The sequence below is a fragment of the Cebus imitator genome, unplaced genomic scaffold (assembly GCF_001604975.1).
Source record: "Cebus imitator isolate Cc_AM_T3 unplaced genomic scaffold, Cebus_imitator-1.0 Scaffold261, whole genome shotgun sequence".
NCBI classification, from domain to species: Eukaryota; Metazoa; Chordata; class Mammalia; order Primates; family Cebidae; genus Cebus; species Cebus imitator.
The window spans coordinates 564,571-584,267 of NW_016107576.1; the positions used below are offsets into that span (position 1 = coordinate 564,571).

The window sequence follows — 19,697 nt, forward strand, 5'->3', positions numbered from 1 at the left end:
TTTTGTTATTATAAATAACTATTATAAACATCTTTATGCATAAAGCTTTTTCTGTATTTTACATTATTTCTTTAGCATACATTCCCAGAAGTAGAATTACTGGGTCAAGGAGTAGTAACATTTTTAAGGTTTTTATACATATTGCCAAATTGCTTTCCAAAATTATTATGCCATTTTATACTTCTACCATTAGAGTGCCTATTTCATATCACCATCACTGGGTATACTCATTTTTAAAGTATTTACTGATTTAATAGGCAATAAATTGTATCTTATTGTTTTCATTCTCAAGTTTTTGATTTCTTTGTGTGTGTGTGTTGTGTGTGTGTGTGTGTGTGGTTTTTTTTTTTTTTTTTGNTTTTTTTGAGATGGAGTCTTGCTCCGTTACCAGGCTGGAGTGCAGTGGCACAATCTCAGCTCACTGCACCCGCCGCCTCTCGGGTTCAAACGATTCTCCTGCCTCAGCCTCCTAAGTAGCTAGGACTATAAGCACATACCACCATGCCTAGCTAATTTTTGTATTTTAGTAGAGACAGGATTTTGCCATGTTGGCCAGTATGGCCTTGATCTTTTGACCTCACGATCTGTCCACCTTGGCCTCCCAAACTGCTGGGATTACAGGTGTGAGCCACTATGCCTGGCTGATTAATTTTTTAAATGCTTAATAGCCATTTGGTATGTCTTTGTGTGTCTGTAAATTATTAGTTCATCTCCTTTGCCCATTTATCTATTTTAATTTAACATATTTCTTATTGACATGTTCTGATTTCTATACCATGGGTATTAACTTGTGTCTGACATATTTACTATAAACATTAGCACACAATTTAAATGTATAATTCAATAAGTTGAAGAGAGCTAATGCCTATTTCTGTTAGAAAACAAAGTGATATTCCTATTATACCACTCCTTCCCTTAGAAAGATATATAAAGAATCAGGGAAAAAAAGAGAAAAAGAATATCTCTATAGTATTATAGAATTATGTTTTTGCTAGAAATTTGAAAACTAAATAGTTTGTAAAGCTTCAGTTTTGACAAAAAGGTGGAATGTGGGGAAATGTGATGATAGAGGGTACTTCTGAGGGCAGAACAATAGATCTGTGTAGAATTCAGTTTATTTCTCTTCATGACCAGGTTGTCAGGGTTTTTAAAAAATCTCTTGGGCCAGTTGATACTGACCATAATTGATAAACTATTAACATGTTAATATAAACATGTTATTCTTATTTGTTTTCTTGTAAATAGTTCTAGATCTTAATTTTAGTAAGGTTAATATGAAAAAGAACAATTAAACATAACCTTTAATTTTTACATTTGGTTTGCAAAGCCCTTTTTATACACATTACTCCCTTTTATATGATATAGTCCTCACAAAACCCTATGAATTCATTTTTTTTTTCCTGCATACCTTTTAGAGATAGGAAGCAAAACAGTAGATAGCAAAAGTAAAGTATACTTAAATATTTACATTAATTGAATTCTACATTAAACTTATTGTTTTCACAAAATCCTGTGAAACAGATGGGATTGTCCCCAGCAGATTCACCCTCCTAACTCCAAAAATACAGAGTATTTTGAAGTCAACTTCACTATTTACTATGTAGTTCATTTTCTATTATTTTCTTTGAAAACATTTGATCTTTCTAGGCATGCTGTGGAAAATGTAATTAGTAAGATTATGGACCTAGAACAGGCCTTAAGAAGTAATGTGGTCTAATTGCCTTCCTGTTATTGAGCAAGAACTAAATTATCCCAGTGAAATAAAGAAAATTTCATTATTTGTAATATTCTTAATCACTTAGGAAGAAGATTTAATAATCTTTCCTAATATCCAATTTCAATATCTGGAAATTCCCTTTTTTGTTTAATTTAAATCTGACCTGATACATTTGGTTCATTTTTAAATTCCATCCTGAATAGCTGCTCAGCAGCTGCTTTAAAAATTTTTTATATGCGTCCAGATCATTTTGAAATTACCTTTGACTTCATTCTCTTCTGAGTAACTTAAGTAACAATTGACATTGGTGTTGGTTTATCTCAGGGCTACAATAAGGCAGTGGATTGGTGGGCATTAGGAGTGCTAATCTATGAAATGGCAGCTGGCTATCCCCCATTCTTTGCAGACCAACCAATTCAGATTTATGAAAAGATTGTTTCTGGAAAGGTAAGTAATATTTTTTTTATTATTCTCTTATTCGTTGTTACTGTACATGAATTTTAAGCTTCATGGATTGAAACCATATTTTGTCATCAGAGTATTATTGAGAAAAATATAGAAAAATCTATAGTTGGGAATCTACATAGGGAAAAATATAGAAATCTACATCAAAACATAGAATCTACATTGGGAAAAATATAGAAAAATCTATAGTTGCTGCTTTTACTAGCATAAGTATTGACTCATTTAAGTCTCTTAAGAAAAAAAAGGATAATTGTATCAAGAAATTAGGAAAACAGTAAAGCAATGTCTATATTTAGTATTTTTATCACAAAGAACAGGATGATAGCCATAATTCTCAATATTCCTTCAAATAAATAAAAAATAGTTTATTATTTCATGTGTCTGTCTTCATGGAGACAAGTTTTAGGGGCTGTTTTATATGCCCTTGCATTTTCAGGAGAGACTTCTAGTTTTAATTATGTCTAATACTACAAAATTGGAAGTAAAAGTAAATATAAAATGAATAAGCCTTTTTAAGATGAAAATTTATAGAACTGATTTTAACAGAATTGTTCATGTAGGTTGTGATTATAATTGTCATTGGTTTTTAGCAAGCATGGAAATTACATTAATTTTTCTTGAACGTGAGTAGATTTACTATGTTATGGTTTTTTACATTTTGTAAATTACTTCATAAATCTTCCTTCTTTTGCACTTCTCTCATTTTGTTTTCAAGAGTATTTTGTTTAGGGTCAATCATTTGCTCTTGCCTTAGCTCAGACCTCAGATCTTTTTTTTTTAAAGACCATAGTCAATTCAATAGAAATGAGCCTGAATCTCCTACCATGCAGCAATGAAAGAATAGGCTTTTAAACATTCCCAGAGGAGACCTTCTATACATTAATGACAAAATATATGGGAAGGTATATTTTGCTTATTTTCCCTTCTTTCTATTTCTATAAGTGGTACTCTGTCTTCCCTCCCTCGCCCCCCCCCACATAGTTCCATCTAGAATATGATAAGGAAATAGAGCATCATTCTTGGTAACACATTACCCTGAAATATTATATAGTTGAAATTTTTTGTTTGTTTTATTTTTTATTTGTTTTGTATTTTGTGACCTTCTTAGGCAGAGATAAACCTAATCAACCTGAAGAATCTGGAAGGAGATAGAGGGAAAGGTTCTATTTCTTTGTATCTCAGCCAAATTCAAATTCTACATTTAGTGTGAAAGCTTACCATTGGCATCTATCAACTTAAAATTTCCAGTGTTAACTATTCACAAGGTACCCTGAATGTCCATATTGTAGTAATTTATCTCTTTTGCCAACACTTAAGTTTAAATCATGGATGCTACACAGCTGGGCTGTAGGAACAAGACTCTTGCCAATAGAATTAGTCTATCCAATCACCTAGAATATGCATTTCAACACAGTATTATCCCCTTTCTTATAGTACATATGCAGTCTACTGGGTCACAAGATTCCCCCTTGTATTTTGCCACATTGTATGCAGAAAGTTTTATGTATTGTCAGTATTCACAAATTAGGAGACTGACTACCCCAACCATGTCAAAGGTAAAAAATAAATACCTCTTACAGATAAATAAACTAAGCTAGGTGTTGAACGCTGTGCACTGATAAAGGCAATACAGAAAAGCAGAATGCAGTACTTATTTAAACAAGTATTCATATCACTGTTGTTCTTGTCACATTTGTAGATCTCTGGCTTCAGATTTCTTATTTTTGTAATTGTTTTCCCCCAGCAGAACTTTTGATATGAACAAAACAAAATTTTGCAAAAAATTAACAGACAAAATAATGATTTATTTTTGAAGAATTTGAGACGTGTAGACTCTCAAGAGGACTAAAGGTCATATGAATGATGATGAGAGAACCAAAATACATTAAAATCACAAATGGAAGAAGAATATTTTGCTAATACAAAAACTAAGAGTGTAAAAATTATAATAATTGTTTCAAATAATTTAGTTAACAGCAATTATAAAGTTCTTGAATCTTTACTATATTGCTTTTATTTATACTTCATAAAAGAAATCCAATTTTCTAACAAAGATATTGTCATAAATAAATTTACATTTATTAACAAAAATTGCTTTAGTTAAAATTAATGTGTCTTCATCTTTATGCATTGGCCTCAATTTGCCAATCATTCTTCATTGGTTAAAATTTATATTCAGCTGTTTATGAATATGTATTTATTTTATATCAAACTTTAAAATGTTGTACCTGATAATCAGCATATATCCTAAAATCATAACAGTCTAAATCCTAGGCACCTTAAAAGAATAGCAACATAAAACTTTATTATACTACAATATTCTGTTTTTCCCCTTCATTTATTTAGAAATATGATAGGATATTTGGTGTACTTTTGTTTTTTAACTAAAAGTACCAGATTATCTGACCCCATATGGGATATAAAATTATTCCTGTCTCTTCATTTATTCATCTAAAGTAGAAGTCATGAAAGCGGAATATTGCCATTAAATGATCTCTAGGCTCTGTATTATGTGAAGTATAGATTGTACTGTTTCCCAATAAGTCATCTGTTTCAATACTCAAATTCAAACTAGAATGTTTTTCTATTCACATTGCAAAAATATTATCTCCCTGGTTAGTAGCTAAAAGCCAAATTAGAAACCAACTAGTTTTTTACACTTTTTAAATTGTACAGTTAGTTAAAAATCCAATTTGGTCTTATGTTTGTGGATCCTTATATTTGTATTTGCATTTGAAATTTTAATGGTTTTAATGACATATCATTTAAGAATATGCTTTCCATTCAGAATTATTTTTATTTTAAAAGCATATTATTTTATGCAACAGCATCTTAAATTGATTATATCCTCCATTCTGAAGTCATGTTATGAAGATTGTAAGTATCAATGGCTTATGAAAGTTAAAGTTAAATTTATTAATTAAGTGATAAATTAACTAAAGTACATACATATGAACATTAGATTGTAAAATGCTTTCTCTATTACGATATTTTAACTCAAGCTGATATTTTTAAATGCACAGAAAGATGATCAATCAACTTGTTAGATTCTCTCCTACACATATTTTGCCTTTAAAAAACAGAGGAGGTGGTATTTAAATGTCAAATTATTCATGCAATGTTAAGGTTCGAATCTACAAATGCATAGTTGACAGAAAAGATTTATGATTCCTGCATTAACTATGCCTCATCATAGCAATACATATGCTGAGTTTCTGTATATAGTCTTTAAATTTCATGCCTCAGTGTCATATACTCTATGACAAGAATCAGTTATGGTCTCCATAACACCTCTATCTGACTGCATTATCCATGGAAATATAGAAAGTTTATATTGCAGTCAAAAATTATACTTGCAATTAAGGTACTTAAGTAATAGCTGCTATGGAAACCATAACTTTAAAGTCCTTGACTTATATAATTTAAAAAATTCTTTGCTTCAACATATCTAATGTAAATATTGTTCCACTCTTAATGAGTAACAATGTGTAAGAAGACATTATGCAAAATATAGAAGTATAAACATAAGTATATACTGAATGATCAAAGAATTGGTTGATATTTCCCGAAGGGAAATTCAACATTCATATGAGGGGTAATTGATTATCAGCCCAATTATGATTCCTTTCTGTGTCAGAGGTCCCCAAGACCATTTTCAAGTTTGGTGATTCACTAGCAGGACTGAACAAGATGCAGCATACAGTGGTACTCAAGGCTAAGATTTATCACAAGAAAAGGCTACAAAGTGAAGTGAGCAAAAGGAAGAGGCAGTCAGGGCAAAGTCCAGAAGAAACCAGATACAGGCTTTCAAGAGTTCTCTCCCAAGGCAGTCACAAGGGATACATATAATTCCTTCAGCAACAAACTGTGACAAGTGTAAAATTTTATCTACCAGTGATACTCGTTAAATACCCAGTGCCTGTTTTTATTGGGGCCTGGTCACATATGGACCCTCTGCCTTGCTCATGCCAAAATCACAGGCTCCCAGAACAAAAGTAGATGTTCAGAATAAACTATATTGTATGTACCAACAGTCTAGGCACAGTGAGTCACTTTAATCATTTAGGAAAAGTTTCATATTGGTATAAGGCACTGGTACTATTCAAGTTGCCAGACACCTCCCAAGGGCCAAACTTGTAGCATTTCCTTCTAAGGGTAGCAGGCTCAGGCCTGCTATGTTACTGCTTTTCTACACACATTCTATTTCCTAAGTAACATACACATATGCAGATATACCATTATACCTTTTCTAAGATATTATTGTCAGTGCTTTTGGGGAAATTACAATGTCATTTTCTGTTTTGCTATGGTCATAGTCAAAGAGACTTAGAAGTACTCAGAAATCATTTTCATAAAACACAAAAGTAGTTTTACTCTTTGCCTAAAACCCAGGGCCAGTTTTAAACACTTGACTGTGGTTATTTAAAATTCTTGTTAATACCTTCTTTGTGACAGCTCTTATGGTCCTATGAGCAAATAATTGCAAAACTGGCTTCTTATATGGGAGCAGGGGGAGGGATAATGGGGTGGATCATAATCCTCTGAAATCATGTAGACTCATTATATCTACCACTGTTTCTGTATAGGTAAGGGAACAGATTAGAGAGCCCACAGATGCAGTACCAATATTTATAAATATTTTTAATCTCATAGTTTTCTTTTCACATATAGAATCAAGGCTGATTAAAGATGCTCAGGTCTTATGAGGTAGTATGGAACTTGGCACTGTATCTATTACATGCCTATCTATTAGTGTACAAAAAGTATTGTGTCTATTGAAAACTTGTTTAATGTATATGTTAATTTTTGATAAATCAGTTCTCTGCTGGGATTGCAGATATTTTTAGAACTTACTGTACCTAATTTAGAGATAATTTGTTAAAATTTATCTCAACATGCTTGTGACCAGAAGTTAATAGATTATTGCTTCTTGGCTGCATGCAAACTCCTTTGAGTCATGTAAGCCTAGTAAGTTTTATCCCAATTCATAAAAGATAGTATTACTAGTTAAATGATCCTTTCTCCTGCCAATAATTGCAGAATAGCAGTAAGATTTTTCCCATCTTTCAGAGGTCAACTTTGTAATTTCTATGATTAAGCTTAGTGTAAACAAATTTGATTTGGCCTTCTTTTATTTCTTTTTCTTCTTATTATTTATTTATTTAAAATGGAGCCTTGCTCTGTTGCCCAGGCTGAAGTGCAGTGACACAGTCTTGGCCCTCTGCAGTCTCTGCCTCCTAGGTTCAAGTGATTCTCCTGCCTCATCCTCCTGAGTAGCTGAGACTACAGGCATGTGCCTCCATGCCTGGCTAATTTTTGTATTTTTAGTAGAGGCAGGGTTTCACCTTGTTGGCCAAGCTGGTCTCAAACTCCTGACCTCAAGTGATCCACCTCCACTGGGCTCCCAAAGTTGGGATTACAGGCATGAGCCACAACACCCAGTCAGCTTTATTTTATTTCTAAAGAAAAAAATGTCAGGCCAGGCGCAGTGGCTCACGCCTGTAATCTCAGCACTATGGGAGTCTGAGGTGGGTGGATCACAACATCAGGGGTTCGAGACCAGCCTGACCAACATGGTGAAACCCGGTCTCTACTTAAAAATATAAAAATTAGCCGGGCATAGTGGTACACACCTGTAATCCCAGCTACTTGGGAGGCTGAGGCAATAGAATTGCTTGAATCCGGGAGGTGGAGGTTGCGGTGAGCCGAGATCATGGCACTACACTCCAGCCTGTCCAGCCTGGGTGACAGCAAGACTCTGTCTCAAAAAAAAAAGAAAAAGAAAAAAAGTCAGTAAACCAGTTAGTGAATTAAAATCTCTTAAGTATTGATACAGTGAACAACATGAATGGATTTACTTTTTGGATGTAACTTCCTCTTGAACTTTTAGAAAGTAATAGTTATTCCTAAAACTCAAATGTACAAGACTTTATAATCAGTGCTGAAAGCAGAGCAGATAATCTGTTGAGTTTGCTCAACTCTGAGTGAGTTTTACACTTCATTTAATATATTACATAATTGTAATTTGACAGTAGTTTAGGATATCAACCATATTGACAATGGTGTCCTTATAAAACAAAGTTATAGTAAGACATTTTCTCCCTCACTTTGTTAAACTCAGGACCTTAAGATAAGTGTTTGTCCTATAAATTAATAGGTGGAGCCTGAGACAAGAAGAAAGGAGGAACTTCCTATACTTTCCCAATGACTTTTCTAGCACAGACTGTCCTTGACTAGTCTGTAAACATAATGATGGATATGGTTATCTTTCAAGTTCTTTCTTTGATTCAAAAATTCAGTTTCATATCATTAAAATAGTATTCTAATGGGAAGGCTTAAAAATGAAAAATGTGTTGAATTAATGTCTCCAAAATTCTAGGCATACTACAAGGTAGTTTCATATGTTACATAATTTTTTTCATACCTGTCAGATAATACTCTCATTGTTTTATAAATGAGGAAACTGAGAGTCAGAAAGTTAAGAGTTATCCCTAGATTGCAGAGCGTGTATATAAGTGGAGTCGGGATTGGAACCCAGGAATTCTTTCTACTGAAGAAATAGCTTGGTAGAATTTTTTAAGTGGCAAGGATGTTTACTTTTATTTCATTTAATTTTCTAGTCCTATATGTAGGTAAATCAAAACTCAGAATTACTCAAAGACAAAAGGAAGTTTGTGGCAAAACAAGAAATAGAAGAATCTAGTTCAGTGATTTGTTACTCCTTCATTTGGCTTCAGTGACTTTGTATCACTGATCATTCCCCCTCCATCTCCTTGACTAGAACCTCTTCTTTTGTTTCTCTGTACTTTCTCAATTGGTGGTTTCATCCAGTCTCATGACTTAAATGCTCAAGGTAATTCCCCAATTAATTTTTCCAGTCCATACCTGATTCCCAAATTCCATACTCTTGTATCCAATTTCTAACTTGAAATCTTCATTTGGATGTCTAATAATACCTTAAATTCAACCTAAAACTGACAAGCTTTTGTTTCCTTTTCTACACTCCACCCACTCCCCCTGCACGAAGCCTTCCCCATCTAAACTGATGACAACTCCACCCTTTCAGTTGGTCAGGTCAAGACACCTTGGAGTCCTCACTTCATATCTAATGCACAGGGAAACCATTTTTGCTCTGACTTTAGAATTTACAGAATTCAGCCACTTCTTACCACATCCACTACTGTCAGTCTTGAGTCACTAGAGTGGTTTCTTAAAAATGTTAAATCATATCCTATTATTCTTTTCAAAATTTTGCAATAATTCTCCATTTTCTGCAGACTAAAAGTCGAAAACCTTACAATGCAGAGTTTCTTGAAGAGGGATAGGATAACGTTGTTAAAGGATCACTAGGTTGCTAAGTTTTAATTGTCTTCTTCACTAGAATGTAAACTCCATAAAGGCAGAAATCTTCAGTTTATTTTGTTTACTAATATAGTCCAAGCACATGTTCTGAGATTTATTAGTAAGCACATAGTACTTGCTTAGTACAAGCATAACATATAGTAGAGGTTCAATCAATGTTTGTCAAATTTCTATTCATTGATTCATTAAATATTTATGAAGCTCATAGCATGTGCCAGACTAGTTCTACATGCTGGATACAGCAAGTCAGTTGTGGTCTCTGCCTTCATGAAGCTTTCATGAAGTGTACTTTATCTTTGGTGTCTCTCCTGAGAAATACTGACTCAGAAGGTCTTCTGTGGATTCAAAACATTTTTTTAAGTATCACAAATGATTCTGATAAGCACCATGCATTGAAAGCTTGTTTTGTGTATCTGTACCTCACTGGGGAAGTAGATTTATTCTCAAGAAAATATAATTATCAAAATCAGGAGTAATATGGTCTCAAATGGTTGGAAAAGATTCCTAAACAAGAAGTAATATTGAAGAAAAAAAGGATTAAGGAAAACACTTTAGGAACTGTGTATATCACAAACACCTCTTTTATGTTATACAGATAGCTCGTCCATGTTAAAAGATGCCAGTTTCCAATAACCTTATCTCTCGGACTTAATGGCTTAATTACTTTAGGCTGTCTTTTTCTTTCCAATATCTAGCTCTTTGCATTTACTTTTACATTATTTGTTCTATCTTGGACTGGCAGAAAGCTCCTAGCTATATGTCAGGAAGATTAAGTTATTTTCCCAATAATTCCACTAACTGGGTTGGTAGCCTCACTGGAGCTCAGATTTCTCATCTTAAAAATGAGAGTTCAGACTCAATTAAACTAAGCTCCCCCTTGCTCCAATATTTGAGAATTCTGATTTCACTTTCTCTAGTAGTTATAATTGATAATAATGATAAGAGCAATACCCTTTTGATATGATTTTAAAGGAAAAATTAGATAGTCACTCTTCCCATCATAGAAATCTTTAGTGTCTCCAGATTGATGAATTACAAATAAAGGTTGTACATTTAAAAAAATTATGTTGAAGCTATCTTCTGTTTTTCACTAATTCCAGTTTGATAAATCAACATGGCTCTTTGGAAAGTTCAGTCATAAGGAAATTACATTTCAGGTTACATTTTAGAATAATCATGAGAAAAAATACTTTCACAGTGACTTTTATTATTTCTCCCCCAAAATACTTTAAAGATATGATAGATTCCCATTATTAAATGGACCTCTGTGAGGGTATGGACTGCCTGTCAGAATCTCTGGGGAAGCGGGTGTGATGTGGAGGTAAGGAGGATATGTCTATAATTTGAAAAAGTTCCCGAATCATTCTGATATCTGCCATCACAACCCACTACCACTCCCCATTTGAGAATCACTGTTCTGAAGATTAAACACACACACACACACACAGAGACACTCAAGAACATAACTTTATTTGCATTCCAAAATAAAGAACTACATTATTTAGAATGCTTTTATTCTTCATGCATTGCATTGCATATTACCTGAATTCCAAAGATAATTTCTATGTAGTGCAGTACTGTCTGCCATCTCAACATAATGAAGGGGATAACTGGTACATTACCATTGAACAGTTCACACAGATTTAATACTAAACGAACATGGATGTACTTCAAATAAATCATTTCTTTGGAATCTAAATAAAGTTTAGATTTATCACTGGAAAAACCTGAGCTAACAAAACCACTGGAAAAATGTCATGTTATTTTTAAAGTAGATAGTATGTCCTTTGAATACTCCTTATTCTCTAGTTGTTTCTTCATCTGGGATAAATGAGGAAATGTGCAGCAAAATATTTTTAAGATGAAAATTGCAGCCTTTTAGAAGTTTCCTGATAATGACTATTTTTTCAGTTATTGAATCATGGAAGGAGAGTAGATAATTAAAAATATATACCCTACAGTCAGTGTACCCAGTTTGGAATTACATCCTTACTATTTATTAGCTCTGTAATCTTGGGCAAAGTAATTTCTTTAGGTTTCAATTTCTTCACTCCTACCTATAAAATTTGGATAATAATCATACCTATGTTTTGGATTTTATGAGCCACTGCATGAAGTATTTAGCACAATGACTAGCTTCTAGTAAACCATTGTGCTAAGAATAAAACTAGAGAAGGTAGAAGTTCACATATCTTACTGTTTTAGAACATTAAAACTGTTCATAATCTAGGATAATAAAGGGCCTTGCAAAAATGAGATTTTGAGTTACTAATTTATGTGAATTGAGCCTAAATCCTGGTCATTTATTAACTATTAACCCTTCAAATAGTCTTTGGTTGCTTGACACAATATCAGTTTTCCTCTAGTATGATAATAGCTTCAATTTACTGTATTATATTATTTACGCTTAAAATGTTATGATCTTTTACTAGCATAGAAAATAAAGCCTCTGCATAAAGTAGTGAACAGAGTTGAGAATAATGCTTTTCAAGCTTTCATGTACATGTGAATCCCTTGGAGATAACAGCTCAGATTTTCAGGCCCAATGCCCCCATCAGCTGAGGCAAGCCATAGGAATACACGTTTTTATCCTTTTGTCTCCCAGTTTATTCTGATGTACATGGATCCTAGGGCCAGATTTTGAGAAACATTTACTTATAGAATAGCACAGAAGTGGCAGTCAAAAGACTATGGTTATGAATCTAACTTTACTATAAAATCTATCTTTGCATGCTGAGGATTTAACTTCTACTTTGAGAACATAAGAATGTATGTCAAGTATGTTGAGCTTTTAGAAAGAATATAAATTAAGGAGTCTATATATTTGAAGACAGTATAATAAAGAGCAAAATTCATGAAGCTACAAATTATGACTAGATTCCTATTCCCAGCTCTGCCACTTTATGGCCTGATGGCTGGAAAAGCTATACCCAATACCATTTCTGAATCTTAGTTTCTCCATCTTTAAAATGGAGTTAATACCATATTCACTGAATTTGTCCTATTCAACTGGAATGTAAGTTCCATGAAATCAGAGACTCGCCTGGTATTGCTCACTGCTATATATCCAGCACCTAGTATAGTGCCTGACATATAGTAGCTACTCAATAAATAATTGTAAAATGGATGAACTACAGTATTTGAAATAGTCTAATAAATACTGAGAATAAAAATGGCACAGTACCTTCCCTCATAAGCTCAGAGCCTGGGGCAGACAGAAATATGCAAAAATACTACAGCATAGTTGAATAAATAAATGTTTTGTAAAGAACAACTGAGGTAATGTAATGATGCACTACATAAATTATTAAGTGGTGGTAGCACTTGTAGTGGTAGCACTTGTAAAGAACCAAAATAAGAATGCAGAGTTCTAGAATGGGTCTTTTAACCCTTTAAAGTGTTTTCTACAAAGGTGCTATGATCGATTTGTACATGAGACTAATAATCCAGATATGTACACATACATGTGTGCATACATATGTGTGTATGGTAGGGAAGAGGGTAGTGGAAGGGATTGAACACAAGTTGGAAAGGATAGTGGAGAGGTGGTAGTAACGACAGAAAAGAACAAGGAGGCATAGATGCAGCTATTCCATTCCTTCATCCTTTGGTGGTACTCATTTTAAATTTTTTAGTACCCATATCAATAAAGCCGTAAGAACCAAAAGTTAGGTTGGTGTAGAGGAAAAGAACGTGTTTAAACAAAACAAAAAATAGACTTAGGTCTCCTATAAATGGTACTTTGACCTTATTGATTGCCAAAAGTCTTCAATTATTTGGGGTTTTCCATTTGTTTTTAAGGCCAGAGGTCAGACTAGTAATTGTTAAGTCTTCACAGTTTAGTAGGTAGAAAAAATGCTTTTAAACCAGCCTAAATCATTTTTATACCGTTACATAACAGAATTATTTTTAAAAGCCAACTCCTGATAAATGAAAATGGTTTCCTACGCTGTGAAAGGCAGTGTGGGTTTTTACAACCATTTTTAGACTTCCTTTTTGATAGATCTCTTTTCAAAATGTACATACTGATTTCCTTCATATGCTGGTTCTTCTATTTATATTACAAAGTTAAATTTGTATATCTTTGAGACACAGATTTATAATGTGTTATCCAAAGAGATTGCTCTTAAAGATAGGTGAAACTTCTGATATTATTACAACAGTTCTGTAGGTATGCACATTTTTCTGGAGACTGTTCCATGTTTTTAAAGACATCATGTCCAAAGCAAGGCCCTAAGAGAACAGGTTTAGTTCATTCACCCAAGTAATTCTCTTCTTTATGACTACTGTGGGGACTGTAATGTATAGTTAAAAGTATGTGAAGGTCATCTCTCCATATTTTTGTTTGTATAAATATTTGTTGCCTTAAAAAAACTTTATGAAATCAAAACAGAAATATCATGAGTCTTAGAATGTGTGTTTTACCTCATGATGTGTTTGTGTAGGTCCGATTCCCATCCCACTTCAGCTCAGATCTGAAGGACCTTCTACGGAACCTGCTGCAGGTGGATTTGACCAAGAGATTTGGAAATCTAAAGAACGGTGTCAGTGATATAAAAACTCACAAGTGGTTTGCCACGACAGATTGGATTGCTATTTACCAGAGGAAGGTGAGACTTTCTTTTTTAATTTAAAAGCTTTTTTAAAGTTGGTGTTTAAATTATATGTGGTAGAGATATTTTCAACTTAACACAGTTTTTATTTTTTTACCTTTTGAATTAATCTTGTGCAGGATCTAAAGTACTTTACAGCCCACAACTTAAAAATGAGTTTCCCCCTAGAATTTTTTTTTTTTTTGAGGTGGAGTCTCACTCTGTAGTCCAGGTTGGAGTGCAGTGACACAATCTCAGCTCACTGCAGCCTCCACTTCCTGGGTTCAAGCGATTCTCCTGCCTCAGCCTCCCAAGTAGCTTGCACTATGGGTGCATACCACCACACCTGGCTAATTTTTTGTATTTTTAGTAGAGACGGGGTTTCATTATGTTGGCTAATTTTTTGTATTTTTAGTAGAGACTGGGTTTCACTGTGTTGGCCAGGCTGGTCTTGAACTGACCTCAAGTGGTCTACCTGCCTCAGCCTCCCAAAGAGCTGGGATTGCAGGCATGAGCCACCATGCCCAGCCCCACCTAACTTAAAAAGAAAGCATATATTCTATTTTAATCATCAACCTGAAATGTTTCCTTTGTTAAATTTTTCCTATCTATGCCTGTTACTCTTTACAAAACTGTGAAAATTATATATTAGACAGTGTTCTAAGGGTTTTCAAAACTAATGAGAAGTCCCATTAGGAAGATAATATCTATATAAATATAGTTGCCCATCTAGAATTGGCATGTGCCAGATACATAATAACATTTAATTGCTACTTTCATCCCTTTTTAGTCTTCATTTTGACCTCCCTATGGCATTTATCAGGATTACACATTTTTAATCTAGTGTTTCCCAAACAGACCATGCTTTATCACACTCCGTGCCTGTGTAATTTTTTTTTCCTTTATGCTGAATGACTTCTCCCATTTGTGCATCTGCCCTACTCGTATTTATCTTTTAAGATTTAGCTTAAATAGTACCTCTACTCTGATATTTTTCTCTGACGGGTATTCTTTATTAATATATACTCACTGTTGTTTTAAAACATTTCATTGAGAACAGGTACCTTATCTTGTTTTCATATTCCTGTCATCTGAAAAGAGCTTTATGATTGGCACATGCTCACTAAACGTTTTCTGACTAAAATGAGCATTGGTCTCTCTTTAGATACAAGTTTCCTTGATCCGTTTGAAAGCTAATTTGAACATAATTCATGCAATAGGGGTTTTAATTCATGCTTTTTTCGGAAGATCAAAACAAATTATCTGAAGTTACTACTTTTCTTCTTTTAACAATTATTTATTCACGTGAGATTTTTCCAAATTGTTATCAGGTGCCTGCTTATATATTACGTATTCTGCAAGGTGCTGAGAATACAATGATGAGCAAAATCAACCTTTATTCCTGCCCGTATGAAGCTTATACTTTCAGGGGACAGGGAGATTAGATGGTCATATAAATAAATTTAAATTACTATAGGGTGAGAAATGTGGAAATTCAGAAAAACTTTGCACCTGAGTTTTTTGAGATTTGTTTTATTTGGTGTTTTGTTTGACTCTTTGCTTGCTTAAGGGATTCTTAGTGTTAGAAATTCAGGAAACTTGAAGACTTGAATATAAATATATATATCAAGTTAATCTCTGGCATTAGTATACCACCATAATAAAATAGACAACAAATCCCAGCTAAACAGTAGTATATTTAAAAGAAAGTAGTTTTTGTTTTGTTTTGTTTTTGTAACACAAGGTGCCAGTATAGCAGTTGTGGTAACAGTAATATATCAATTGATGGTAGTTATTTCACTTTTATAATAATTTGAGATATTTAAGAAAAGATTTTGCTGTACTGAATTGCATTTATCTCTCATTTTGCTTCTTAAGTGTTTAAATTTGCATAAAGTGTTTTCATTTTGAATATATTTAATTTTTTTCTTTTTTTTTTCATAAAACCAAAACTTCTAATGTTTTAGAGACTTGTCATCTTGAATAATGTCATGCAAATACATGATTGAGTTTTCTTAAGGAAAAAAATTAATGCTCTAATTAAGTATTAAAAACACAGTTTTTCTAATTTATATATTTTACAAATGATTACAATAACAAGCTGGGTGCCCTGGCTCACACCTATAATCCTAGCACTTTGGGAGGCCAAGGTGGGTGGATTGCTTGAATCTCAAGGGTTTCAGTCCAGCCTGAGCAACATGGCAAAACCCTGTCTCTACAAAAAGTACAAAAATTAAATGGGTGTGATGGCTCAGCCCTGTAGTCCCAGTTACTTGGGAAGCTGAGCCTGGGAGATTGGGGCTACAGTGAGCTTTGATTATACCACTACACTCCAGCCTGGGAAACAGAGCAAGACCCTGTCTCAAAAACAAAATTGCAATAACAAAACAATTAAATAATTTTAAAATGCAGCAAAAAGAAATGTAGCCAGACCAAAGCAATGTGAATGCAATACAGCCTCTCTATCTCACAAGAGGGATCCAGAAAATCTCTGTTCAAAGTTCATGAAATATTATGAAATATGGCTGTTAGCATTATTATCACAAATAGATGTGTTATATAGTCAAGAACAAGATTCATAGCACTTTAAAATAGATTTAGATCTCATAAAAAGTTTATATTTTTTCTAAATTTGCTAGCACCAATGCAATACTATATAATTAATAAAAGCAACTCTCTATAACTTCTCATTTCAGTCTTCAATTTAATCCTGTGAAATAAGTGATGCCATTTTCCCCATTTTACAGATGTGGAAATCAGCTCAGAGAGGTTAATTAATTTAAATATAATCATGCAGCTGCTAAATAATACCTATATTTGATCCCAGGTTCTTCAGATTCTCAATTCCAGGTTACATTATCCTTTTAAAGTCCTTCTGACATGGTTCTTAAAATGAAGCTCCAAACCACTAAACAATACATTGTTTCACAAGATTTTCATGGATTTTACAGGTATCATCTTCTTAACTTTTATGCAGTGAGCATTTTGGGAGTAGGATGACTGTCTCAAAAGGTAGCAAAGAAAGAGAATAAACTATGGGGTTAGGTAGACATTGGTTTGAATTCCTGATCGACCAATCATTAGCAGTATGATCATGAACAAATGATTTAACCTCTCTAAGCATCAGTTTTATCACCCTTAAAATTTGGATTTGGACAGAAAATACAAAAGGCAGAGTAGTTTGGTGAGAAAGATTAGATAGATTGGCCCAGGCTCCATTTTCCTTTCTGGTTGAGATGTTTCATTTACTTATAATCAGGTAATTTATTAAGCAAATGAATTTGACATTGGCAGAATTCCACCATCCAAATAGAACCTCTTTTAGTATTTGACATACGTCTTTTTCCTTTTTTTTTTTTCCTGTGCTCTTCATCCCTGCAGTCCAGTCCTATGATCTCAGTAGCCAGCTAAGATGTACTTCCTCCAACCCTGCACTTTAACTCTCTCCTTCAGTCTCTTATATCACAGTTGCTACATACTGCATAATTACATCTGAGTGACTTACTGCCATATTATACAATCATTTAAAAATAGGCCAGGTGCAGTGGCTCACACCTGTAATCCCATCAGTTTAAGAGGCTGCAGTGGGAGGATCTCTTGAGCCAGGAGTTCAAGACCAGATGGGCAACATAATGAGACATCGTCTCTTCTGAAAATAAAAAAGAATTAGCCTGGGCCGGGCGCGGTGGCTCAAGCCTGTAATCCCAGCACTTTGGGAGGCCAAGGCGGGTGGATCACGAGGTCAAGAGATCGAGACCATCCTGGTCAACATGGTGAAACCCCGTCTCTACTAAAATACAAAAAATTGGCTGGGCATGGTGGCGTATGCCTGTAATTCCAGCTACTCAGGAGGCTGAGGCAGGAGAATTGCCTGAACCCAGGAGGCGGAGGTTGCGGTGAGCCGAGATCACGCCATTGCACTCCAGCCTGGGTAACAAGAGCGAAACTCCGTCTCAAAAAAAAAAAAAAAAAAAGAATTAGCCTGATGTGGTGGTGCACACTTAAGTCCCAGCTACTCTGGAGGCTGAGGCAGGAGGATCACTTGAGCCCAAAAGGTCAAGGCTGCAGTGATCCATGATCATGCCACTGTACTCCTGCCTGGGCTACAGAGCAAGACCCTGCCTCTAAAAGAAGAAAAAAAAATCCTGCTCCACAATAAATATGTTTATTTAACTTTTATTTTCTTTTAGTGCTTTCTGAACTCTAACTTATTTTTGTTGTTGTTGTATAATAATTAACCAGTTGTCCCCTCCATACTATTGAATAATTCTTATTTGGCCTCTTATTTGAAATTCTACCTTTACTAATATTAAATTAAGACACACATTGATCTATTTCTGAACTTATTTTTTTGTTTTTATTGATGCATATTTTTATATTTTCATAAAGTACATGTTATATTTTAATACATGCATAGTATTTATAGTGATGAAAGCTGGATATTTAGCATATCCACTATCTTGATCATTTATTATTTCTTTGTTTTGGGAACATTTCAATTTTCTGTTCCAGTTTCTTTGAAATATACAATATATTGTTGTGAACTATAACCACTGGCTGCGCTATCAAATGCTAGAACTTATTACTTCTGTGTAACTGTACGTTTGGTCTCAGTAGCTTAGTTCTCTTTATCCCTTCCCCAACATGGACACATCCATCCCAGCCTCTGGTAACTGTCATTCTATACTTTACCTCCATGAGATCAACTTTTTAAGGTTCACCATATAAGTAAGAACATGTGATAGTGTCTTTCTGTGACTGACTGATTTCACTTTACAGAATGTTCTGTTTCCATCAATGTTGCTACAAATAACAAGATTCCATTCTTTTTTTACAGCAAAATAGTATTCCATTATGTATATATATTACCTTTTCTTTACCCATTCATCTACTGAAGGACGCTTAGATTGATTCCATATCTTTGCTATTATGTATAGTGCTGTAATAAACATGAGGATTCAGATATTGCTTTGATATACTGATTTATTTTCCTTTGGATAAATGCCTATTAGTGGAATTGCTGAATTGTATGGTAGTTCTATTTTTAGATTTTTGAAAAATCTCTATACTGTTTTCCATAGTGGCCGTACTAATTTACATTTTTACTGACAGTGAATAAGAATTCCCTTTTCTCCACATCCATTCCAGCACTTGTTATTTTTTGTCTTTTTGATAACAGCCATTCCACCTGGGTATGATATCTCACTGTGATTTTTGATTTGCATTTCCCTGATAATTAATCATTTTGAGCATTTTTTCATATACCTGTTGGCCATTGTAAGTCTGGTTTTGAGAACTGTCTACTCAGATCCTTTACCCATTTTATTTTTAGCAGTTGAATTGTTGGAGTTCCTTGTATATTCTGGATATTAGTCCCTTCTTGGATGAAGAGTTTGCAAATAGTTTCTTCCATTCAACAGGTTGTCTTTTACTCTTTTGATTGTCTCCTTTGCGCTGTAGAAGCTTTTAATTTAATATAGCCCTATTTGCCTATTTTTGTTTTTGTAGCCTGTGGTTTTCAGGACTTAGCCATAAAATCTTTTTTCTTTTTTTTTTTTTTT

At 33.8% G+C, this 19,697-nt stretch overlaps 1 protein-coding gene across 7 annotated transcripts in view; it reads left to right on the forward strand.

The window, feature by feature from the left end:
* The window catches only part of PRKACB (protein kinase cAMP-activated catalytic subunit beta), a 148,214-nt gene that overhangs the window by 115,653 nt on the left and 12,864 nt on the right, over positions 1–19,697 (forward strand). For all 7 annotated transcript variants that reach the window (XM_017499807.1, XM_037728277.1, XM_017499804.1 and 4 more), the window contains 2 exons: positions 2,042–2,164; positions 13,990–14,154. In XM_017499807.1, the coding sequence (XP_017355296.1) occupies positions 2,042–2,164; positions 13,990–14,154 (288 nt within the window). The remainder of the gene's footprint in view (positions 1–2,041; positions 2,165–13,989; positions 14,155–19,697) is intronic.